Source organism: Diplotaxodon limnothrissa, linkage group LG12 (assembly GCF_057381915.1).
Source record: "Diplotaxodon limnothrissa isolate DT_005_m linkage group LG12, D_limnothrissa_male_GT1.1, whole genome shotgun sequence".
Classification (NCBI taxonomy): Eukaryota; Metazoa; Chordata; class Actinopteri; order Cichliformes; family Cichlidae; genus Diplotaxodon; species Diplotaxodon limnothrissa.
In genome coordinates this window covers 37,101,700-37,129,145 of record NC_140607.1, presented here as the reverse complement: position 1 = coordinate 37,129,145, position 27,446 = coordinate 37,101,700, and the positions used below count along the sequence as shown (strand labels likewise).

Genomic DNA, 27,446 nt, shown 5'->3' with positions numbered 1-27,446 from the left:
GGAGTGTCCTTTGGTGTCTCAGCCACATCTATCTGCTGCTCATCACAAGAATAGATGACATCAAGGTGGCTACATCCATATCTACAGTGTAGCCTGGATGCAACTTAAAGACCATTGATTGACACACAAAATACTTCCAACAGTTGAAACATGGAAAAATACTGACTGTTTACTTTCAAAGTAAGCGGACCCCCCCCCCCCCCCCCAACCTAAACAGATATCTTGTAGAACAGATATCTTGTGGCTTTCAAAAATCAGAAATCAGGATTTCAGAAGGTTGCAGAGTGTCAGACAGAGTAAGCGAATGCAATCAGCAGGTGAGAGATCGAGTTTGAAAGGATGGCCTAAGTGCAGCTGGCAAGGCGGTTACTGTTCTCAGCTTTATTTTTAATTTTGGGCAGGAGTGAAAGGTTTGGCATGACGTTTGAGTGCAAGCTAGTATCAGTCCAAACTCATCTCTGACTTTTTTCTTTGATCCGAGCTTCATCCGAGCCAAGATACCAGCACGCCACAGTGAAGCTGGTTATCCCACCACTATGAAATCTACTCCTGATCAACACAGATGCCCAGTGTGACATAGGCATGCCAATTCCTATCTTCACTAACACACACAAGGTAAACATGAGCACACAAACATTGTGTAAGCTTAGACATGTGCCATCCCTGTTTGTATCTGAACGCACGGTAACTTCTGTCTGTAATCATCCGTTTTAAGAATCTTGAGAAGAAACAATATAAGAATCTAAAGCCACAGATGTGCCTGGTGCTCCCAGTGAGGCCTAAGAGTCAGACTGCACATCTGGCAGGGTCTCGGCACAGTCACTATCCAGCTGTGAGGAGGTGACTTCTTCACTGTTCCTGAGCAACGCAACCATATTTAGAGTGAGTCCTGCTTGTAATACAGTTGATATTTACAATGCATCACACTGGAAAATGTCATTTCAGTACAAAAAGAAGAAGATGCAAAAAGGTAATTTTCAGCTTCTCTTTAGTTTTTTATTATTGGATTTACTGTGTTATATACTGTGGGTCGAGAACAGCTGCAGATCTCTATCACAGCAACACCTAGAACAATATCTAGAGTCACCAGTTTAAACCTGAGTGCAGAGGCCCCCCATGACTTGAAGCCAAGCCCATGTAGTGAATGCTTTTTATTTAAAAAATATTACCATTTGTCTTAGTTCCTTGCTTTGGTATGTTGTGATTTCATCCATTAATAAAACACATAAAAACACATTTCAGGAGGTCCTATGACAGATATGACCGTCTCACTGAAACCTTGAAATTCCTTCTTGATACCTCGAACGTGGCTCAAAGGCAGCGCACTGCTTCTGCGCCCCACTGAGCATAACTGCTGCTAATGAGACTCAGGAGTTAATTAGCCATTTAGCTACAGCATGGGGGGCTGTGTGGTTCTTTTTTCAACAATTAAGGTCATAATATCTCGATGCACGCTCAATCATCCAGGTAAGGAAATCCCAGAAGGATGATTCTGTTCATCTGATCACAGCGTTTTCAGTGGGAGAAACGTCTGTCACTCATCCAGCTGACCTCTTACATCCAGATGAACAGAGTCAACTTTTTGGGTAAGGTCATAAAACTTAATATTTTACTTAACTAAAAAAAAAAAATCTTCATACTGACTCTGGAAAACTAATTCTCCAAAGAGAGAAAGGTGAGAGAAGTGAGGATAACGGTCTAAATGGATGTGAAGAAAAAGCACAGAGTAACAGGTAAAGAGTGAGGCGAGGAGACAGTGTTATATAATAATGTCGATTCACAGTCAATCTCTCCACTCCATTCTCTAATCAAGTCTAGAGGGATCAGTCTGCAGGAAAGATCAGTATCCCTTGTACAGCACACAATGCACGACTGACAACTGTGTGTGTGTGTCTGACAAAGACAGACGGGGAGAGGAGGGAGATTAATGTGCGATACTGGTGCGCGCTTTACAAGCTGCATTCAAATGCTAAACTGTTATGTAAAGAAAAATACTATTTCACACTGTTGTACTAGTGAATCATTTATAAAGCATGTTTATCTATCACTTTAAAATTTACCCCTCATTCACTCACGCTTTCTCAAGCAAAGTGCTGACCTGACACTCAGGATTTGGGGTTTGCTGTTTTGTGTAAGACCAGGTGCTTGGAGTGGCATTACATGCACACGGATTTTTGAGTTTTTCACTCAAATCTTTTATGTTATTCTCCACGATGTGGATGCAAAACCACCAGTGTGTTAATGTGTGTGTGAATGGGTGGATGACTGAATGTAGTGTAAAGTGCTTTGGGGTCCTTAGGGACTAAGTAAAGCGCTGTACAAATACAGACCATTTACCATTTGTGACGATTGGTGATTAGTTTGTTCGTTAGTTTAGCCTGTAAACACTCTCACAGAGCTTCTTAGCATATCTGTGCAAAGAACTGAGGTATAAGACATCCTTGGTGATCCTAGCCTGACCCATATGCATTCATAACATGCATTTATTTTAACTGATCTCCCAGTCAGTGCAATCAGTGTATCAGTGTACAGCAGTTACTGGCAAATAGAATAAAAATGCCAAGAAAGTCCTTATTATTCTGCGAACCCTGCATGTATGTCAGCACACGTAGGGTTTAAAATTAATAACTGCTAGTTACATGATCCGCAAAAAAAGAAAGTGGCACACAAAGTAACAAATTACTTCCTACAGTAAGCACATGCACATTTAATATTTACTGTAGGAATTAAAAAGTAATGTGCCGACACAGATCTCAAGACATATACAACTGAAATGGCAGCTGCATAACAGTTTAAAAATGGGTTTTGCATCCACACCAATCGAAGAGTACCAAGAACCAGCACTTCAGGAATCACAATAAAAAAAACGTAAAGTGGGATTTCAGCTATTTCAGCTGCAGCTGCACCCCCTCTGCTGTTCACATATACTCAGACCTGGCTGGACAATTCATTAGATTTATCACCAATTCGTCCACTTATCTGAGCTGGGCATGTCATTTCACTTTCTATCCATCCTACCTGCTCCAACCACAAATTCCCATTTAGTAGCCTGTGCCCGACTGGAGTCCCACAGGCGGCTGGTGCTCTTTCAATTTCAGCGAGCCCTATTAAAGCCAGCTAACAAGTCAGCTTGCATTGGATACCTGGCCTGCATTCATCCAAGGGCTGACACATACTCCTGAAGCTCCAATTTCTCCCTGCATTTTCTTTAATACATCCCAGGAGTTTAGTGTCGTACTGCTGCCAATAAAAGTGACAACGCTGAGCCAAAAAAGTAAACGAGGAACATGTAAACCAAAGCTAGAGTCAGAATAACGTGACTGATCCTCGGTGCAATGCGTTATAGCATAGGTCTTATAAATGAAACCAAAACTAAATATGCCTCCAATACCAGGAATCTAAAGTGTGGTTGGACGGTCCTGCCTACATTTGGTTAAAAAGTGCAAGATGAAGTTGTCTTTGAGAGATCTTTTAGATCTCTTTCAACTTCAAAGTCTGGATTAGTTTGGGTGATACTGAAAGTATCAACATCAGGCTCAGCCCATTTCGGAAATGCAGCTTTTCCGTATCCGTTGTCAGACAGAAACAAAGTTCTGGGTTTGAATCTGGTGGCAATTTACAGAGACGTGCAGGAGGAAGAGACGGTCTTTACTTTAAAAGCTAAATCAGATGTAACAGGCTTTTATAGACAAATGAACAGCCAGCTTTCCACCTTTCACTTATTGACCAAATCTTTATTTTGTTCTCAAGTCTAGCAAAGCCATCTGTTCAATGAGTTTCTGCTGGGTGGAATACATTACTTCAGCCCCACATTATTCAATTTGAATACTGCAAATCTGTACGCCAGAGCACAGCACCATGTTGCAATATTTAAACCATAAAAGAACACGTAATCTTTCAGTGGATGAAAGATGTATGTAGTTTCTACATAAAGATGTATGAACTGTCATTTTATATTTAAGCTATTGTCAGGCTTTCTACTGCTTAAAAATGCTGCAAAAAGCAGGGAAACTGAATTAAATGTAATAATTTAAATGCATTTTTTAAATTAACATATAAAAGTGATAAAACATAAAAACTATACACTGAGAAGTGAAATTTAGAGCAAAGCAGTAACAGGGTTTGAGGTACTCACAACATGAAGTCTTGTTCCCAACATGGCCGGTCCCCTCGGACTGTGATGGTTGTGCTTTTCACATTCTGCACCTTCAAAGTCACGTAGGCGTTGAATTTGTCTGCAACAGCAAATAAAATGTGAGACTTTGATTATTTAACACACAACATTTTTCATTTTATCTCAAGCCTTTTATTGAAGGTTCAACTACTTTTTGCTCTTTTCTACCATCGCGAGCTGCAGTGAACCAGCACACAGCCTCCTTACTTCAGAGCCATATGATTAACAGGCATTATTTTTAGAGTACTGCAGTCTCATAAAGAGTTCAGTAGAAAGATGAAGGCGAGATAAGAGAGGCAGAAAACAGACAGAGGTATCGGTGTATCTGGCACACAGCAGGAAAAAAAAAAAGAATAACCTGGATTGGAAACAAAGACTAAAGAACACACGTCCAGTTAGATGGAGAATTCTGTGTAGAATTTACTATCACAGAAAAGGTAAAGCATTTATCTGCTACCCACTATAAGATAAAGACCTACCTCATGGTATAACCTGGAGCAGCTTATGCTTGATATAACCAATCAGGTCTTTAGAAAACAACGTCACCATTTATTCCTCAGACCTCAGAGGTTTTTATGATGATTCCTAGCATCTAAAATCTTTGTTGTTCCATAAGGAGCATCAGTAGTAATTTCAGATTTTTAGACAACTTTATGTCTTGATTTTTATTTCCTGCTGGCTGCAACAAACAATTTTATTGTTTTATAAGTCTTAATCCTAATATTTGCAACTTATCTTCATGCCTTCCTACTATTGCCTCTTCAGAAAAAAAAAGTAAAAGCCACAGAGAACATTTTGCTGTCTCTACCATTATTCAGCATTATTACTTTGCTGGTTGGTCATTGATGTTCTGGGGAGTCCTATCCATGGAGGAACAGAGAAACCTACAGGCTACGCATCACCACCCTGACTGCCATTAGATATCAGGGTGAAATCCTTGAATCCACTATCAGACCCTATACGGTGCACAACAATGCCTGGCATCACTTGGCGAGAATATGCAGGCAATTCTTGGAGGATGGAAATGATACCACTGACTGGCCCACGTGCTCGCTGGCATAAATCAGTAGAACGCCCCTGGGATGTTATGTTTCAGGCCGTCCAATGGTTCCAGGTTGCACCTCAGACTATCCAGGAGCTCAGTGATTTGTATAGATCTGGAAGGAGATCCTGCAGGATACCATCCGTCATCTCATTAGGACCGTGCCCTAGGGTTGGACAAAAAGGACTAGCCTGATGCAGAATTTTGTCAGATTTTCAGGGCGTTGTTGGATCCAGCCCTCTGTAGGTCGATAATTTTCACCTCAATCAAACAACGCGGTAGTCTTTAATTCTGTAACAGCATACATAGCCAGCATGACCTTTTCCCATTGAGAACTGATGTATTTTCAAAATGTTCCTTTAATTTTTTTTTGTATCATTTCTATTTGAAGGCAGCACTTATGTTCCCGGTGAGCCAAAAAATGGAGGGAAAGTTTGTAAATTCTTCACTTTGTTTGAAAATATCGAGTTTAACTCAAACCCCGATCGTTTCTTAAACTTTACCAAGTAGTTTTGTTTCCTTAACCTAACAAAACAGCAACTGACACTTAAAGCAACGTGTGAAAAATAATCAAAACACATAAATAATGGTGTGAGTTGAACTTTACACACATTTACATTTTTAATGGGCTTTAATTGGATACTGTATGACAAAACAGAATAATTACTATTAATAATAGTATTCAGTAGTGTAGTCATTTGAGGAAATATGCAGCAAAAATGTTAAAAAAAACCTTCAAAATGTTGAATATTTGATCAAACTGAAAAAACCAGGAGATGGTGAAGAGAAATGAACAAGTAGAAATAGCTTTAAAAACTGCACTCTGTTGTATGATAATTGAGCAGGAGAGAAGCTGTGACAAGAAAACGCCATTTCAGAAGGTAAACCAGACATTATATTTATTAATCAAGCAAAACGGAATTTATTTTGTTTCCTTTTATAAAACTAGTCCAAGTCATGCACTCAGATGTAACGCAAATCATATTCAGTCACATCAAAGTTACATTTGGTTATTCTAAAGTATCAATAGCATAATCAATTATGTCAGTATTTATAAAATAAATAGAACTCCTACAATCTACATTGCCATGCAAATAAACTGCATTCTCCTTTAAAATCTATTTTCTGCTCAACAAAAGAAATTGCAATTAGAAAGGTATTTAATGAACTTACAAAACTGTAATGAAATATGGTTACTAGGGTTATTTTGCAGATTCATGGGTGCTGAGAGCTCAGTGTGATTTCCCAGCAATCAGTACTTGAGAAGGGAAATTACGCCTTACATTTTGAGCTATGTTGGTTTAATCAAATCAACAAATTTTGCCCAAGAAGTTAATTCAGTTGTCACTAAAGGCCATCCTGACTATAAGAGCGTTTAACCCACACCAAATATGTTCCTTATTGTTTTCAAATTCTTGATTTTATGGGCCTAAATGTACTTCAAAAACAAAACTTTATAGCCTTTTAATGGTTTGGAAGGCAGTGATGAATGACACAATCCTGAGAACAGAAAATAACTGCACGTGATACTCTGGTGGAAAATTTAAAAGCACTTAATTTGAATTTTGCATTTCTTAGATTATCTTCTTTGTCATTTTAACCCACTAATCTGCTCTTTTACTAAACTGAAATTATTTAATCAATTTACTGCATAAATGGTATAAATAAATACATAAAATGTGATTTGATGTTTAAACACACACACAAAACCAAAGTGTGTCTGCATATTCGGCAATAACGGAGGAGGTCTGAGCATCCAGCCACCTGATCCCTGCTTGATTACCTGCCTCAAGTAGCCACTCTACACACAAGAGAATCCACTCAGTGTTATAGTGTGTGTGTGTGTGTGTGTGTGTGTGTGTCCTTGTATACTTCTGCGTTCTCCATCTTACAATTACTCTCTTTTGAAGAGCACCATTAGTGTTTCTGGGGTGAAGATGAGGTAAGCGATGAGCTCATTAATCTGCATGAATGAATACATTACAGCCATTGCTCGGTTCCAATATCCAGGTTTCATTTGAATCTGTGCCCAAGTTTGTAAAATATAGCTAAATCCTAAATTCTAGATCACATCAGTCCACGCCATGCCTTGGTTATTTTTAGGGGTGTGTGTGAGTTTGAAAAGGCGTTTCAAAAATGTCTTTATATGTGAAATATGGGCCGGTCAAACAGCCATGCAGTACAGGAAAGTGACCTTTCCTGCTAGGTGACCTTTAGATGCCATAAGGGCTGTGAATACCTGAAAACTACATATTCTTTGTGAAAAGACATCATTGGCCAGCTGTTTAAAACCTGCTTATAGAAATAAAGTGGTTAGTAGTGTAATGTAGAAATAGACAGCAATTTTCCATCTAACAAAGGTTGATGTGGTTCATTTTTAAAAAGAATCCATAGCATACTGCAGAAGCTCAATGATATAAGTGGGGGCCTGTCCTCGTGTGAGGAGGATTTTAAACTGATATCTGTACCCAACCGGAAGCCAGTGCAGGGACTTTAACAAGGGAGTGATATGAGAGAATTTATGACTGTGGGTTAAAAGCCTTGCTGTGGCATTTTGGACCGCTTGAAGGTGATTTAAAGAAGCCTTGACAGACAGGAAAAGAGTGCATCACAATAATCTAATCGGGAGGAGATGAAGGCACAAACAAGCATCCCCAGTTCACCTTTGGAGACAATAGTCCTAAGTTTGGCAATATTTCTTAAATGAAAAAAGCAAGAACGGGTCACAGACTTGAGCATCAAAAAACAGAGATTGATCAAGAATTAACCCAAGACTCTTTACCAAGGATGAGAAAGGACCCAGATGTTGCCTGATTTGGGGCATGATACTCTCTGGAACAAGAATTAAACACCCAGTCTACTCTGCGTTCAGCTGCAGAAAATTGTTTGTCATCCAACCATTAATTTCCTTAAGACAGTCCATTGGAAGTGGATTGGAAGTTGTCCAATTCACAAGGTTTAAAGGAGATGTACTTTGGGATATCGTCTGCATACAGATGGTAGGAAATAATTTTGAAACAACTAATGAGAAGGCCTAAAGGCAGATTATACAATGAAAAATACAAGGGGCTTAAAACAGATCCTTGTGGGACACCGCATGAAATTTCAGCTCCATCTGACCGAAAGTTTCCCACTGAAACCAAAAGTGTTCAATCAGCCATAAATGAGGACAGATCCACATATCCCTACTAAAAGATTTAAGCAGTGGATTAATATCTGATAATCAATGCTATCAAAGGCTGAGCTAAGGTCCAATAGAACAAGGCCTGAGCCCCTGTCCCCGGCCTGTCCGCGCCCATCAAAAGGTCATTTGTGACTTTAAGGAGAGCTGTTTCTGTGGAGTCTAACTTTCTAAAACCCGGTGGGTCTCTAGCTTGTCTGTAGTGTTGGATCCAGGTTAGGCTTTTTCAGCAGATGTTGAATAACTCAATGTTTAAAGTACCTGCGGACAGAGCCAGATCGCAGGGAACCGTTTATCAAGGTGACCACAGTGGACCCAAAGGTGTCAAAAACATTAAGGAAGTAGGTAAGACATCAACTGGACTCGTCGAGGGTTTCAAATGTCTGCAGGAGCCATTTCTTGTACATCGGGTCCAGTGCTACTCTCTACTGCCATGTGGAATAAAGGCTAAATAAAAAATCATTTAAAAATATGACACTTCATTAGCCACGTTCTGAAAATATACAACTGAAAAATATGTTAATGGAGTTTAGATCTTTACAGGTATTTGGCATTATAATAAATTATATATCCTCAGCCGGAAAAGGGTGGCGTGTCCACTCCGGGTCAGGGACGAGTGTCGAAGTTTAAGTATTTCGGGGTCTTGTTCACGGCTGAGGGGAGTGGGAGATCAACAGATTTGTGCTGTGGCTGCAGTGTACTGGTCTGTCATAGGGAAAACGGAGCTGAGAGTAAACGGGAATCTACGTCCCCACCCTCACCTACGGTCACGAGCTGTGGGTAGTGACTGAAAGAATGAAATCAAACATACAAGCAGCAGAAATTAGCTTTCTCCGAAGGGTTGCTAGTCTCTCCCTTGGAAATGGGTTGAGGAGCTCAGCCTTCTGGGAGGTGCTCAGAGTAGAGCCGCTTTTTAAAATATGCTTGTCTGAAACAGGTCTCACTTGTAAATGAGACATTGGGTCTCAATGGGGCTACCTGTATAAATAAAGGTTATATAAAAATAAATAAAATTATCCTCGACATGGAAAAGGAGCCAGTTGAGTTGGTTGAGGCATCTGACAAGGATGCCTCCTGGGCGCCTCTTGGGTGAGGTGTTCCAGGCATGTCCCACTGGGAGAGGCCTGAAGAAGACCCAGGAGACACTGGAGAGATTATGTCTCTCGACAAGCTGGAGGAGGTGGCTGGGTAGAGGGAGGTTTGGGCTTCTCTGCTTAGGCTGCTGCCCCCGCGACCCGGCCAGGATGAGTGGAAGAAAATGGATGGATAGATATATTTTTAGTTTGTGGTGCTAAATCCGAAATAGTGTAACTCCAACACTGAACACCCAAAGATTTAAAATAAATAAATAAATAAATGTATGACTGATACAAAGCCTCAAACAAGCGCCATAAACATGGCAATATTTTAGTTAACTACCCTGATGAATAAGCCCTTTGGCTCTACCCTGTACCAATGCAGGTCTCCATATCCGGTCACTTTAAAGATTTCTCTCTGCGTATTTTCTTAGGTTTTCCATTTCTGCCAGATTTTTAACGTATGATTTTATGCTAGAATGAACACAAATACAACACAACATATTTATCAAAGTATTCTGGGAATGGTTTTAAGATCGTTCCAGTTACTGGTGTGTCACATAATGCCATTTTCAAAAGTCACTGGCATTTCTCATTTATGCATATAGTGCCCTTTAGAGACAGTGCATTAACAGACCGGGTTATGGCATCAATGTTACGCTGCTGTCATTCCCAAACATGACTTAACCCTAAGCAAGTTGTTCTTAGTGCCTAGCAACTAAAAGGTACAACGTGAATAAAAACAAATGCATCATGCATAATGAAGAGTGTGGGACTTAGACGTCTGACAAAACGTTTTTTTAACCATTTACGTTTACATTTTTTGCAAAGTCATTTAAAAACATTTTGCACGAGCTAAGGAGGATGAGCTTGGAAAGAAAAAATCGACTGGACTTCTTTAGGTTTATTGAACACATTTCCACTCTCATCCAAAAAGCTTCTTCTGTGGAGGAGACTTAGTGGAAGTTGTCCCTTAAGGGGGTTGTGACCCACTAATGATCATGCACCTCACCACATGGGCCAAGGTGTGCAAAAGCGTGTGGGTCATTATCGGCAGAGGTTTTGGGTGAAACCATTGTGAGGCCTTGCCCCACACAATTATGTCACCCACTGAGCTCACCTGACACAGGGTGTGAGTGGGGGCTCCAGTTGCATTGTACTGTAGGTTGCAGTTGGTGTCATGAGCCACACCCAGTGTCCAAAGACTGTCGTTCACAGTGGACATAGGTAGCCTCTTTCAAACCATGTCTTCTCTGCCCAAAATGTGAATATTGGCATCCTCGAAAGAGTGACCTTTGACCTTTAGATGTAGATGTGCAGCTAAGTGTTGTCCCGTCGAGGTGGCTCTTCTATGTTGAGCCGTGCGATTATGAAATGGCTGAAAGTGATTTTTCTGTCATACTGTAGTGGAACAAAAGAGAGTTTGCCATTCATAAATCACTGTTCTTTGTGTGCGCGCACGTGCGTGCGTTCATCAGGTTTAGGTGCAATAGATTTCTCCATCTATAAATAATACCTGTCCATTTATGAAATAAAATAAAACTAAAATGACGTCCACTGTCTATGTACAGTGCTTTCTCTTCACCAAGCACAGCTCTAGAGTGAAAGGGGGCAGGAGGGAAAGGGTTACATTGGGAATAATCCATCATTCCTTTAAGACAGTTGCCAGGTCTGTGATTAAGGGAACAAGGTGACTGGCAGGGCTGAAGGCAGCCCAATTTACTGACAGCTACCAAGGGTAAAGGGAAAAAAAACGAGGAAAACAAACAACTGGATAGGCAGTGAATGAAAGAAAAGCACAACAACAAAAATAACCTAAAACACATTATAGTAAAAATGTAAAAGTGTGGCATCTATTTCCTATGACACCTCCACGGTTGTCATGCAAAATATGGGCATCATAACAAATATCTGAAAGACATTAAGCACATCTCCATAAATGGTTGCAGTGAAAAAAAACAAACAAACACCTTCCTCTTGTCAGCAGCTCCTTGCTAAAGACAAATCCCAGCATGCAGCGGGACTCTCTCAGGGGGCAGCCAGCGTCATTTATAATTAAGCAGCGATGACTTATGAAAATAAATAAGTTATATTCAGTTATACATGGATGTGTAGAGCACAGCCAGGCAAGATGACATTTACTAGGCAGTAATGAATACTCTATTATGGGTGTCAGGGGAGGTGGCGGGGCTGGAGAAGGCTGGAGAATGTGGCAGAGTGATGGGGAGCTCAAACAGAGAAGAGCTGTTGGTCGATGAGGACAGCTTACGGTGGTGACAAAAAAAAGAATAAATTCTTCCATAACAAACACAATCAGCAGCATTTTGTTTCAGCTAATTACATTTAATATATATGATATATTTAAAATTCTTTGCTACTAATTTAAATTTAAAAAGTATTTTCTGAGACACCGGTGAAGAAAATTTTGGGGAAAGTGGATGTCGCTGTTGCACTAACTGTATTAGGCCAAGCGTAACAAAACTGTGGGCTCATCTGGGATTTGGATCGGAGACCTCTCGCACTCCAAGCAAGAATCAACTTTGACCAGATCCCAACACCGCTGGCTGAAAAGCAGATCGAGCAGCCACCGTCTTATAGATCAGCGGCCCCCAAGCTCCGTGCCACGGACCGGCACCAGTCCACGAGTCGTTTGGTACCGGATCACGAGAGTTGAGGCTCGGGTGTGAAATTTATGGCTTTCAGGAGTTTTATTGTTAACTCTGTTTCCCTGTTCTTTGTAGTTGTGTGTCTTATTTACATGTTACCATAGCAACCACAGAGCATTAAGGGGCAGAGAGGAGGATGTCACAATTTTCAGGAGGACGCTGCTAATAAAGTTACACAATTACACAGCGAATTTGCGTTTATTATTATATTTACAAAAACCACAGTTTTTGTCTTGGTCATGTCATTTTATTTTGTTTTATTTATGCGTGACACCTTAACGGCCGGTCTGTGAAAATATTGTCTGACATTAAACCGGTGTTGCAAAAAAGGTTGGGGATGCTGTTATAGATGACTGTGGTTTTCTCCTGACCTCCTCTAGACGTACTGACTATGCCAAAAGGTTGATTCTGTTCATCTGGACGTTGCGTTTTCAGCGGGAGAAACGCAAATTGTCACGACCTGGATGACTGAGCATGTATCAAGACATACTGACTATGATTTGAACCAAAAATGTCACATTATTCTGTCCATCAGACCTGTTGTCACTGATTTTCAGTCCAGTTCTTGTGTAGTTTAGCATACTCAGCCTTTTCTCTTTCTTTAGAATAGCTTTTTGAGACCATTTCTGATGATGCTGCAGTGAGCAGTGGATGGATCGACCAGCTGCATCTCTAAGTCAGTGTCAGGTCTTGGATTTTTTCTTATTTCTTTGGACATGAATGCTTCTGCTAGGAACAAGGATTTCATCAAGTTAGGTGGTTGAGTTAGTAATGCTTGAATAACTGATAAGTCAGTGTTAACAGGCTTACAACAAAGGACAAAAAAATAAAAAAAACACACATACAATATTTCTCTGAAAATGGTCAGGTACAAAGACTGGACTGAAAATGAGTGAAAAAGCAGCCAATGCCCAAAGAGAAACTAGGGCAGACCTTCAGAAAGCCTGAAGAATATTGGTCAAGACCAGGAAATGACAGTGAAGTCTGAGTCGTCGCCTTGTTCTTCCTAAGCAGACTCTTTTCTGTGCATCAGCTTGTTCTGGAGTTCGTCTGCCCTCCAGTAGAAAAACTTTCCATGCCTGTTTGTTTAACCGACACTGTAGAGCCTTACTGTATTGAACCTAGGGCTGCTCGATTATGGCAAAAATGATAATCACGATTATTTTCACTGAAATTGAGATCGCGATTATTTGACGATATTTATTTAACCCTTTAAGACCTACTATAGAACCAAGTCCGCCAGAGCTTATATTATTTTTTTACATGTTGTAGTGCCATTTGTGGGAGCATTTCAAGTTGCTATACATTAATACAACTGTTATAGCCCATATTTTAATAATATGTATGCATTAAGTCCATAGTAACTACATTAATTGCAAAAAAGTGCAATAAACTACAAAAAAATTGAAAATCGTTTTTGTTTTGTTTTTTTTACATATATTTCTACTTGGAGAAATTTAAGAGGCTTATCCTTCAAAACTTTAAATACAAAAAAGTTGCAAAAAATAGTTTACAACAACAGGAAATTTATTTTGAGTGTCTTCATAGTTTTATTTTGGAGATACAGCAATTTTTATATACTGCAGGAAAAACAAAAAAAAACAATCCTATGATGCAAATTTGCAAAGAAAACAGCAGGTGCATCAAAATAAACTATTTCCAGCTGTGCAATTCGAGTTCTAAGCATCCCAGCAACTATTCAGAAAAGTCAAACATGACCAGTAGAGGTTTTAAGGTCTACAAGTAAAAAACTACATTTCTGCGAAAATGACGTCACTTCCGGTTTCGGCCAGGAAATGGCGGACATGAGACAGTTCGCGCTGACATCTGTTTCACTGTGGGAAGTGTTATGAACAGCTGATCGGATCGGCAAAGCGTGTTTCTGGAATATTATGTTTTTGTTCCTGCAAGCGCTTTTTATGCAATTTTTGCAAAGCTTTATGTGGAAGGAAACCGTGACCGAGGACAAGCTGATGGCATCAGATGTAAGTACAACTCCTCCGGTTTCATATGCAAAACAAATTATTGCGCTAGCTTAGGTTCAGGTTCTACAGGGATTTAAAAATAGTTACACAAAACGGAGCGCGCTGCTCTGACCGGATTTAAAGGGTTAACAATGACTTTAAAAAATAATATAAAATAGTGTGCAACACCACTGAAGTTTTTTTTACCTCTCTTTTCAACCAGCGGCAGTCACTCTCCTCTCCAAATAACTTCTGCTTAGCTTTCCGAGCTTCCCTCGGGTCCTCTTAATCAGCGGTCTCCACCCTTTTTTGCGCCACGGACGGTTTATGCCCGACAATATTTTCACGGACCGGCCTTTAAGGTGTCGCGGATAAATGAAGGAGGGGCTAATAATCGGCTCAGTCATTTTTAATGATCGTTGAAAGCCCAGATCGTAATCGTGATTAAAATTCGATTAATTGAGCAGCCCTAATTGAACCTAGATTTCTTTTTCTAACAGGGAATAATACTGTCCTCTGGGGCAGCTACGCAGATTATGAATAAACTGTTAACTGGGAGGAGCTGCAATAAGTCAGACAACAGGTTCAGGCTGTGCAGAGACAGGCCTGCCTCATTACACCAGCACTATTGACTCATTAGGGTGAGGGTTTCCTCTGCAGTTACAAGGCAGCAGTGGACCATCACAGCTATATAGCCACTTCTGCTAATGAGCAAGCTGTCAGATATGGAAAAGAACATGGCTTGAGACGAGTTTGTGTTTAAACAAAACTGAAAAATAGTCTCTTGTTTTGAGGGAAAATGATTTCTTTTAACAAGCAACGCCTAAATATTTTAACTGACTCAACTTCAGCTGAAACGTAAAACTAAAAACAGGTAAGATGGACAATTAACTTTTTTTTTTAAAGATGCAGGAAACCATTTGATTTACTATTAAACTGACACAGTCGTTTTCTCAGTCAGATTTTCTGCAGTCATGAGCATTACTCTTACATCCCAAACCTCTAACCCAGACAGTAAGTAGTGTCCGGCCCCTCAGGTCCCAAGCACAGGTAGTCATTTCAACTACCTGTGCTTGGGACCTCAAAATACTAAAAATCTGCTGTCATAGCAGATGTTTGAAATTCTGACATTATTTAAAAGGGAAGCATTCAATTTAATGAGCCGTGGAATGGTCCATGTGAACATCTTAAGTGGCCTCTGACTCCATAACACCATACCATAGTTTATTTATATAGCACAAACAAAACATGGCCGAACAAAGTGCTGTACAGCAGAAACATAAAAAATACAATGAAAACATATAAAAATACAATAAGAATAATAAATACAGTAAATAAATAACAATAAAATAATAGTGTCAGTTACCCACTGAGTCAAAGGCCAGCAAATAAAAATGACTTTTTAGTCTGGATTTAAAAACCAGCACTGATGTAGATTGTCTAATAGGCAGAGGAAGATCACTCCAAAGCTTCGGGGCCACAATAGAGAACGCTCGGTCTCCTCTAAGTTTCAAACGTGATTTAGGGACTGAGAGCAACAGCTGTTAGCGAGGGGGGACACAGGGCTTCAGCAGATCGGACAAATATACAGGTGCCAGACCATTTAAGGATTTAAAAACCAGTAAAAGGATTTTAAAATAGATCCTAAATTGAATTGGAAGCCAGTGTAAGGAGGCCAGAGCTGGAGCAATATGCTCAAATAATACTACAGTTATGCACAAGTATTTTCATGTGTCGCAGCTAAACTGTATGTGTAGAGATAATGGTTCTTAAAGTACAGAACATAAAAAAAATAAAAGAACTACAAATATGTTGGAGGTTTGTCAGCTAGGTGACTGCAGTGTTTGTGGTTTTTCTGGGGACAGCTCAGCTCTGTGAACTTTATTTCTTCTTGTTTTGATTTGGTAATTTTTTTAATTTTTACTTTTTGTTTGTTTGTTTTTTTTAACTTCCTGGTTATGTTTACAAATCAACTGCTGCTTGTGAACCTTTAAAAATGGTGTTCAGCTTATGCATTTAAATTGGACTCTGAGACTGGGCTGGTATTCTTGCTCAGCGACAACCAAACAACTGACCTGCTTATGGCTCTGGATGAAAACAAAAATCACTATTAATAATATTTTAATATTCGCACCGAAACCCAATGCTTGCTGGGTGCTGTATAGCTGAGATTAATGTCTCCAGAGCCTAAAAACAAGATAAAAGTTACATCTTCTAAACTAATAAAGTGACACAAATCAGCTAACATCCCTCAGAGGTCATCCACCCATGAGATTTCAGGAGGGCCCTGGGACAGCAGCCAGCTCCCCCCAGGCAAACAATCTATTGCTTCTACTATTAAGATAAAATCAGATCATGTTTTTAAAACTGGGGCATTAGAGTGGGACAAACTCATGTCGCCCGACAGAAAGCCGTCCTGCGCTTATTCTCTTTCACTGACGTGACTGGGTGTTACAGCTGGGAGGAGAAGTAGGTGTGTTATTTCAGGTCATTCCAATGAGAAAATTACGAACAGAGAGCTCCAGTAATTCCAGTGTGCATCAGACACTAATGTATAACAGTGAAAAACAAGAGAACAACAGACCCTGTGTAAGCAGGCCGAGATAGGAAAAAAAGACATTTTGTGAACTAATGTGTTTACAGTGTCCTACTGCAGGTAGTTCAGAGGAACTACAGGACACCACAGGCGCCACCGACACAACCACCCATGTCCCGTTTCATGCACCCTGGATTCAAATCTCGCCCTCCTGCTCTGAGAAATTGCTCGTCAATCAGAGGCCAAAGGCAGCCAGTGACAAATCGCTCGTGTATGGAGTCTGTCTCTGTCTACTAAAGAAACTGAGAGATTTGTCTCCATCGTCTCCTTTATGCCGGGATGACACGTAGTCATTTCAGGCTAGCAGGTGGCCCTTTGTCTGTGATGATCTATTGATTTCCTTCTCCCGTCCTCCAGCTTGATTTCTCAATCTCCCACTCTTTGCTGTTGTTCTACCATCATCATCGCCTGGAGAGAAGATGGAAGGACAAACAGCTGCAGCCAGCAAAACTGTTTAAAAAACAAAGAACAAAAATGTGCGGGAAGACGGAGTCCCACTCTTGACTGGCTGCTGAATCGTTGATGCTTCATGTGTGAAAAGGAACCGTTTGAAAAATGGTTTTTCAGCTTTGTGACACGTCTGTGTGCAGCCACAGAGAGATTCAAACAAGCGTTTTGCAACATGTTTGCAAAGGGACAAGTGCAGACTAACATCTGCTTAGCAGATCAAAATGTACCCTTTTTTTGGACTGACAAACTTTTATTTCCACATTTTAATTCAACTTAAGTACATGACCCCGGGTTTGATCCACCACCTGGCCGGGGCCTTTCTGTGGGGAGTTTGCATGGGTTCTCTCCGGGTACTCTGACGTCCTCCCACAGTCCAAAGACATGCAGTTAGTGGGGATCGGTTACTGGCAGTTCTAAATTGCCCATAGGCAACTGAACTCCACTGTCGCCTCACAGCAACCATCTGGGTTTAAATCCACTAGCCGGTACTCTGACTTCCTCCCTGAGTCTAAAGACTTACACGTCACATTGGCTAAATTGGCTGTAGGTGTGAATGGTTGTCTGTTTCTCTGTGTTAGCTGTGTTATAGACTGGATAAACATTTAAGAAGAGACTTTCGCCTCTTTATTGTTTTTTTGGTGCCAGAAGTGACTTCATGTGGATAAAAGACTTTATATGGAGTACTATCAGCTAACACTAGTAAGCTTGGTTAGCAAACTGCATCCAAAAAAAGTGTGTGTCATATACATATTTGCCTAATAAAATACATTTCACTAATGAAAACCAAAATATTAACTTTATGAACAACAAGCTACAATATTAGTCAGAAATTTCCATTAAAGTTGCTCCAAATGGCACCAACAGGATAAACATATTAAAGTTCAGTGACTCCAGTTAGCAGAGATGAGGCCTCCAGCCGTCTATGGCAGGACACCAACGCCCCCACGTCCCCTCCAGTGTCCAGGTCACCCCGCTCAGAGGCAGTTTAAAGGTTTAAAGGATGCAAAAATCATCAAGGCCAAACTTTCTATCTGTTGTACTGAGCTATGAGCATGATTTCTGATGCTGTCAGGCATTCAAGGTCACTGGAGGACTTTTAAACATTAGGAAACCTCTTACTGTTTTTCAAACATCTGCTCAAAATATTCAATTTTTGCTTATTAAATATCTTCAAAACTAATGAGAGCACCGCCAGCCTCAGCTGTGCATGATTAAAGTCTTAGCATGCCTACAAACTGAAGACTTCTAACACTGGTGCAAAACCTCAGGCTGTGAGAAAAAGGTCAAGGTCTTAAAAAGAGGACTCTGTCAAAACTTAAAGAAAACTGTTTATATTTCTTTCTTTTTTTTATCGCTAAGACAAAACAAAAAGTGTGATGAGTGGATACCGTTGTTCCTGGATGATCAAGTTCTCTGTATCTTGGACACAGACACTGCAGAGTCAATATGTCTGTATCAGGTTTTGGAGATCACTGAAGTGACTTAATGTGAAATAATGTAGAAATACAAATAGCATATACAAAAAAAGCGCAGCAGAGAAAGAGCCAAAATAATACGCTCTTACCTGGGGGCCCGTGGAGTTTGGCTTTCTTTACTGAAAGAAGAAGAGAGAAAAAACCTATTAGTCCCAATGTGATGAAGAGGATGAAGAGGATTCTGTGACTCATCAGGATTATATACTCTTAGATATTTCAATGGAATTTAATTTTTGAGGGACTGAACAATGTTCTAACCCCTCTACACTCTTATTCCTGATTGTTGATGTACTTCAAAAATAAAATTGTGCAATAAAATTTCATAAAATTAACCCCAAGCCTATTAAATAACAGTTCAATGTGTTGTATGACTGTAGGAAACAAATACAGTTTTTATATTTGATGTATATTATTGTGGTTGAAACAGTATTGGCACTGTTGCAATAGCTGCAGGAAGAATGGACTGTGTGAATCAACAATCAGCGAGGAAATGAGTTGTGAAAAGACACTGACACAATCTGCTAAATCCATAAATATTAACCTAGAATAAGTTAACCCAGCCAAACACTGGAACCGTTCATAGAGATCACACATCCGTGATAAGAAACAGTTCATAGTTTATCTTGTGGGTGGAAGGATATGGGACACATTTCTCACTGCATACATCCTACTGGAATCTTTTCAGTGACTTCACATAATTTACTATAAGCCATAGCTTCCACCTTGATGAACGGCTGATGGTACTTTGGGTGCTTTCTTATTTCCACAGTGGATAAATCTGCATGTTTGAGTTGGAAGAGAGTTTATTCCTGATGCACTTCCTGATACAACCCTTCCTCCCTGTAGAATTTTGCTTTTAAGAAGGTTTTGGTTATTATTTCCGCCCTGGTACTGCACGCATAATACTGCACGCAAAACAAACAGACAAATCCATCTTCTACCAAACAAGAATGGGAAAACATTGCTTTCTCAAAAATCCAACAGCTGCTCTGTTCCCAGATGTTTTTGGACTGTTGTTAAAAAAAAAAGAACGAGTGCATGCTACGCAGTGGTAAACATCACCCTGTCACAACTTCTGAAAAGTATTGCTGTCATCAAATCCAGAATAGACTAATACTTTTCCTAAAATGGTACATTTTCTCAGTTTAACCATTTGATTGGTTTTCTACATTCTATCATGAATAAAATGTGAGTTTATGAGACATGTTTCTGTTTCTGTTACATGTTTAGTTACTTCTTTGCTAATCAGTAATCCTATTAGCTACACTAGCGCCGCAGTAATTGGTGGAATAAAGCAACTGTGTTACTAGTTCAAGCTGCACCTGTTGGCACGACAATCCCAAATGTGTGCCGATGGCGTTCACAAACTTCGTTGGCCACGCCCCCACCCGCCTGATCAGCGGGCTGATGTCAATATTCCTCAGCCATTTACGACTGAGGGGTTTACAACATTTAGCCAAGCAAAATAATGTATTCTGATTACAGTTTTACAGCAACACGCAAACCTGAATATGACTACAGCTCGCTCACTTTCAAGGAAACATGATGCTGCAGTTACATTTCTCCTCTCAGTCCAGCTTTCTGAAGCAACCGTTCTTCATCTATGACTCCGTGTCTTTGCTACTATGTGGATTCAAACAGAATAATCGAGCAGAATGGGGCTCTCTTTATGCTCTACTCAGTTTCCCAGCTCAGTTGATACATTTAAGAACCTAAAGTGATACACAGGCCTTATTAAAATGTATAAAGAGCCTTGAGTTTGACACATGTCATCTGTATACACATTTTTGTGCGTTTTGTTGGCTTTACTGTAATGTTGCATTTTAAACTTTTGCTGAGCAAAGCATCAAGCAGCGACTTTTGTTTGCACAACAGGAACTATGTGAAAACTAAACCTTGTGTTCCTGATGGTGTTGCAATCAATGTATTTATTCTGAGGACTAAATATTATTAGTCTCTAAAGAGCAGCATGACAAAAATTTGAGAAACTGCTATTATAAGCTAGCATTTAGAGAAAAAGGGGTTATTTGTCTAGAAAAAAAGCACTCAATAATATTTTATATTTAAAAAAAAACAGAGCTGAGATTTTAAATGTACTGAGACCCAGAATGCCTTGAAATTCACAAGAGAGTCTTGAAATGCCAACATGTTCTTGGCTTCAGGCTTGAAAGTCCCCGATATTGATCTGCAGTTCAATCAGGCCTCCCTTAAATCTGTTGCAGTCATTTGACTATGCAGCAGTATGAAAGCTTATTGCCTTTTTAGGGCTAATTCAGTTATTTAAATCCAGTTTAGACACATGTTCTCACTGAGGAAGATCAATATGCTCATTCAATCACAGTCAGAGTGAGAGATGTGATAAGAAAAACAGAGAGAGAGAGAGAGAGACTGTTAACAGGTCATTTATCTTAGGCTGTCAGCACAGCTTGCTTTGTGTGTCAGTCGTGCCAGCTCGGCAGAGGCTCACAGTGGCCTCGTTGGTCAAGTGCCAACTGGGCTCTGACGCTACCTGTATGAATGACCCAACACTGTGAGAGAAGATGTGATTTAGTCTCATTCAAAAATAAATAAATGTGAAACAGGTGACTCAAGGGTAGCGCCACTGCTTTATATAAATGTAAAAAGTGTTCTGAAACTTTAGCTCACATGTTCTGAATTTACTTTACAAAATATTCAGTGTAAAGTTGGCTCTGTTTGCCAGTGAGCCACCTTTCAGAATCACAGCTCCTAACGGAGAAGCATTAAAACCAACATTAAAACAACACAGCTCATATTTGTAACTGTGTGACAACAGATGGCAGCTGTCAGGTGTTACACCTGAGTCCGAGGTAATGCACAGCGCAACATTGTTTCGATTCAAGTCGATAAAACCGGATCAGCAGCTCATTCAAATTAAAATCAAAAAGAGCCTTATCATGACACACATGATTGGCAGCGTCGGACATGTGACTTGTGCAAAGTTTATACTTAGACGTTATATAACGTAACATTGTTTCGATTCAAGTCGATAAAACCGGATCAGCAGCTCATTCAAATTAAAATCAAAAAGAGCCTTATCATGACACACATGATTGGCAGCGTCGGACATGTGACTTGTGCAAAGTTTATACTTAGACGTTATATAACGTACAAAGGATTTAAAGCCCTACCAGATGTGATGATGTGCGTTTGTGACATTTGAGCACAGAGTCATCTCTGAAACAAGGCACCAAGGATCAAAATGATGCAGCACAATCAAAAAATCCTTCAAAACCTGAGAGCGACAATGCAACATCAGAATGAGTTCTGAACTTCTGCCTGGTGGAAAAATGCATCCTCTCCCCTTAGTCTGATGTGTATGGAAGCCTGTTTCCGCCACTAAAGGAAAAAAAAGGCTCCATAACTCGAAATTTCGAGTCATTTTCTCAACATTTCAACTTTTTTCCCTCAAAATTTCGACTTACTTGAGTTAGTTATTAACTCAAAATTGTGAGAAAAAGTGACTCAAAATATCGAGTTAGCGCTGCCAATCAGTAATCTATGTGAATGATGTCATTCCTTGTTGCCCGGAAGCTGAAACCCTCAGGTACAAATGCTACAGCTAAGCTACCGGTATTACATCCAGTCATGAATGCACAGATTGCTGAGTATTTTCAGCGTGGCTTCAAAAATGATGAAATCCTTGTGTTATTAGCTGAATCACATGACATTACTATCAGCAAACGTACTCGCGAAAGCGCCAATTTGTTGCGATCCAGTTTTGAGTGCGTGTTACAGGTGTTGGGTAGCACAAGATATCCTGATTTGTTTAAAGCAGCCTAAACCTCAACTTCATGCAAATGAAGCGCAGCCAATACAATGTTCTCTTTGAAGACAGCAACGAACAGGAAGTGCTGACAAACTGGCAGAAAACAAAGGCTTGTAATGAAAAAAAAAATCACCTAAAATATAAATGCAAGTGCATCGCTACACCAGACAGAAGCACTCTTTAAGATCTGGACAAATAAAAAAGCGATGGTCAGTGTCACATTTTAGTGCTTGCAGAGGTCAGCATCCCTCTGGGCTACAGGGTTGGTGAGGCTGATCAGAGGTAGTAAAGCAGGCACGTGTCCTCTGGAGTGATTGTATGAGAGGATGCGTGCTGCTGGTGACCTCGTGTTTAGCTGGTGGGATAATCCCTCCAAGCTAATGCTTTAAGCGGGGCTGAAATCTACCAGACCCTGCTACATTGTTCTGTGGATGAATTACAAAAGAGACATAGGAAAGCAGAAAGACTTCTTTTCATTGGTCAGTAGCTAACTCTCAACCTTACAAAGTTTTTTCTTTCTTAATACCTGAAAAAAATAAAGAGACTGAGAAAACCCATTTGGGGAAAAGAGCAGGCTGATGTTTGTGTGATGACTAGTGCACTGGATTAAAGCTGCTACTGAGGAGCACTCAAACACACATCTGTAATGTCTCCATACGCAATGGAGGACGTGGATGACAAGGCATTGTGTTTTTGCACAACACAATGCTTATACTGAAGCTTATATTCAAGCACAGCAGGCTTGATAATATATTTCATTTGGTTCTTTAAATGCCCAATTTAAAATATATAATTATGTTTGCTTGAAAACAAGTTTACTGAGCCATCTTGTATCTATCCTGAACTTTCAGGGTTTGCATTATATAACTTTTCATTGTCATTTTAAATACAAGGCCCAAAGAGAGGGAGGTCATCATTAGCAGGACAAGTAGATTTTTTCTTTTAATGAAATCGATACAGCATGGTATCACAATACTATTGCAAAATTGCAATATTGTATCCATTCAGGGACAAAGTTACATTACTCTAGGAATACTACAAACATGCATATCGTCCTGAGATAACGGTAGCCGAGTAAAATTAAATTAAATTGGCTCAAAAAACAGCGAACAAAAAAACAACTGGACACACTTAGCTTCACAAATTCAGAGCCAACTGGTGCCTGACTTGAACTGACTGCACTCGCTCTCAGAGAGATTATCAAAGGTTTAAAAAAAGATTGCTGTCTAATTTACAAATGCAGTCAGATTGCCAACATGTTGCCATTAATCTGAATGAGTGTTTGTCAGTGAGCAAAGGCAGCTCGCTGGTTATATTCTGGCTACATTCCTATATAACAGGAAGGTTGATGAGCACAAATGTAATAGTTAAATGTCAATTTCTGTCAAAGTGGACGGCAACAGATGTGGGATTTTTAATGATTTATCACGGCTAATTGTTAGATTATCAGAAACATGCCTAAATCATAATGGTAAACGGCCTGCATTTGTTTACTCAGTCCCTAAGGACCCCAAAGCACTACATTCAGTCATTCACACACACACATTCACACACTGGCAATGGCAAGCTACGTTGTAGCCACAGCTGCCCTGGGGCGCACTGACAGAGGCGAGGCTGCCGGTGGTCAGAGGGCCCGGTGGCGCCCAAGGATATTTGGCATGCAGCCAGGAGGCAGCATGGGATCGAACCACCGATCTTCTGATTAGTGGCTGACCTGCTCTGCCACCCCGTATGTATGTTATTTCAGTACTCAGATATTGCTAAATGTTAAAAAGCACAATTATATTTTATTGCGAGTGAAGTATGATAATATGATATGATAATAATGATAATATCACATCGCAGGGTCTTTGGGTGTTTCCACATCAAATCATTAGGTCAAACTAAACCTAACAGACAGGAAGCAAAATCTTTAGCCAAGTGCAATCAAAAGACGCCTTCATGGAAGGAAATACAGAAGGTTTACAACAAGGTGCAAACCGCTGGTTACACTGAAGGCAGGAGTGGGATATTCATCAATGGCCAAGTCAGTCACCTGATCTCAACCCACTAGACAAGTTTTCTCAAGGAACCTCAAGGAAGCAACACCCACAATTAGCACCCACCCACAATTGGTGAACTCCAGAGGTTCCACATTTCAGACAGACACTGACTACAAAGTTAGATGTTTTTAATACAAAACAATCTTTATATTTAACATCCTGTTAGTTTGGTCAATTCATTTTAAACCTCTAAAAAATGGAGTTATGTGTATAAAAATGGGTGTAATTTCTAAACCCCTCACACATTTTTTTTTGAGTAAAGCTGCAACTGTGGTTGCGTGCAGAGGCTAAACTACAGAAACTGAGTCAAATTATGGGCTTCACTATATTTAACTTACGGATATGCATCGTTCACTTAAGCGTTAAGTTTATTCTCCGTATCACATGTAAAATTCATCCAAATACATTTTGAAAGTAAGGCCTAAATATTTGTTACGTTGCTCTCACCAGGAGTACAACATCTATGAATTACATGAACAGTGAATGCACGTTTGTAACCGATATCCAAAACAACTATCCAAGACTGAACTTTTAGCCTGACATGGGAGAGAAAAAAAACAACATCTGACAAACTCTGAAAGCTAAAATGATTTTCTGTCATCTCCTCTGTACCCCGATGACATTCTTCTCTTTGTTGGACTGCAGCTCTGACTGTGACCACTTACAATCTGCTCTGGTGTCTCAGGTTTGAGCTCTTTGAAGTGACAATAAAAGTGCAGCTTTGAAGCTCAGGGTTGGAAATGGCGTCTCGGTGGTGAAATAAAGACACTTTTGAGCCTCTGAAGCGTCACAACTTTAACTCGCTGGAAGCTGGCCGTGTAGAGGAGAGCCCTGGACAGGATCCACGACCTCTAATCTGTGCCCGAACATTCACGAATCCTCTTCCCTCAGTTTTGTCATCAGTGAGTGAAAGACATGCTTGATTGGGTCAAAGGTCAGGCGACAGTCTCAGAAAATTTGGTGATCTTATGGCGATCTTAGAAGTTTTGGGCCACTTTACCTCTGTCTTGTGAAGCAACACCTAACCAGTGTTATCATTTGATTAAGCTACTTTTATCAGGAGCCACATCATCAGCAAACACCAGTGACCAAGTTCTAATGTCAGCATTACAAGTCCAGGTTAGCACACTTGTAATTACATCCCTTTGGACACCTCTTAAACCAAACTCAGCACGAATGCCTGGAATCAGCTCTATATCTTTATTTCTTTAATTTGTCATGAATTCATTTAAAAAAAGAGAAAAAAGCAGATCACAGCTGGACACAAGACTGTTCATCAGGTTGGGAAAACATGGCTGTAATTCCTAAATAGTCAAATGCAATATTTAAACACCCTAAATTATATCTGAAAGTCTACACAAGTTGATTGCTTCTTTCTGCCAGCTGGTCTCAGTTTGTGACCAACACCCCGCCAGACAACCTACAGGACATCTGCACCCCTCATGAAACTTGAGCATATCTGTGCATATTTATTTATGTTTGGCATACTTTGGGGGTTTATTTCATTAAAAATAAAAGATGGCACCCTTTTACAATGATGCGCTTTTCATCTAAAGAAAAGCTGCACATAAAAGATATGATATTCTTTTACTTTGAAATATAACATTACCACACAATCACTCAGGTGTAGTAACACCTAATAAAACGTGTTGAACAGGAGCAGCAGACCTGACATGCTCAGCAGCCAGACAGGCGCAGACTATAGCAGTGTCATTACAAGGGGCCAGACTGTGCCTCTATTTTTAGCTCCAGTCCTTCAGCTCATGGTGGGTTTGAGAGCGTACAGGTTGCAAACCTTTTGGCCATGTCATTAACACCCTCTCACTTCCATTAATGTACAGCCCCCGTGGACCTCGCCAGGCCGACCTAATAAATACAACTATTGTGGATCTAGCATGGGTTGGTCAATATCCTCTGACTGAAGTATGTTTGATCATTTTACTCATGTATAAGCTTCTGCTTACGCTCGGGCTTTATGCTAGCAGCATATATGGCTGTATGTTTGTGTGCAAACACTTCAAATTCAGCTTACGGATTAACATAATTTCTTTTTTTTTTTTTTCTTTTTTTTTTTCTTTTTTTTTTTTGGCCTGTCCCGTTTGGCTCTTTTGCCATCAGAATTGTTGTCTAAAGGCAAAGAAAGATGCCCAACGGATTTACTTTACCAAACTGACCATCCCAGCCTTGCCGTAATGGTCCATTTGATTCACCTTTTATTGTTTATTTTATTTTCACTTACTGAATACGGGACAGACTTGACTGGGGGAAAGAAGGGGAGAAAGAAAGAGGGAAAGAGAAACAGCTGAGAAGAGGGACGGGGGAGAAGGGCAAAAGACAAAAACCAACAGAACGGGCAGAGAAAAAAAATGCATATATCAATCACCTGGATCACCTGCTGAGAAAGAAAAAAGAAAGCAAGCAGAAGAGAACAAGAGTAATAGAATAAACAACATCACAATGATATATGGGAATATGACAGTAAATACTAAATGTTAAACATTATTGTGCAGCACATAAGATCAACAGAACACAGTGTGCTTTGAGGTAGGAGCCAAAAAGGGTGTAGTTTGTGGGTGTGATCACCCGTGTGTACACCTGTGAGCATGGACGCGCTTGTTTTTTGTTTTTTTAAAAGGTTCCTTCATGTAATAATCTGCTAGAGGGTGTGGGGGGGCCACAGCCCCGTCCTCCAGGGCGTGAAGCAGGTGTGGAGGAGATCAAAACTCCAGACATCCAGAGGCCCCCAGAACACAAGAGACCAAGGAAGACCAACAGAGGGGCAGCTGCGCCACTGTCCCGGAAAGAGCTGAGGAGAGTCCCAGATGAGGGCTCACTCAGCAGCCGCGGAGCAGAAGCCAGGGGGAGTTGCAGTGACGCGCCCGTGAGCTCCGCCGGCAGCCAGCTGCGCCTGAGTGACCGAGCCCCAGGCCGAGAGGCCGGGGGCACCCCACCTCCGAAGTGGCCCGAGCGAGCCCCAGGCTCCAGGCCCCGAT

General features: G+C 40.4%; 1 protein-coding gene across 1 annotated transcript in view; it reads right to left on the bottom strand.

Moving 5' to 3' along the window:
- Positions 1 to 27,446, bottom strand: part of LOC146621839 (protein unc-13 homolog B-like) — an 89,713-nt gene that overhangs the window by 50,758 nt on the left and 11,509 nt on the right. Inside the window, exons 2-3 of the mRNA XM_085368580.1 lie at positions 18,714 to 18,743; positions 4,136 to 4,235 (exon numbers count right to left, since the gene is read on the bottom strand). Coding sequence (XP_085224706.1) covers positions 4,136 to 4,235; positions 18,714 to 18,743 — 130 coding nt within the window. The remainder of the gene's footprint in view (positions 1 to 4,135; positions 4,236 to 18,713; positions 18,744 to 27,446) is intronic.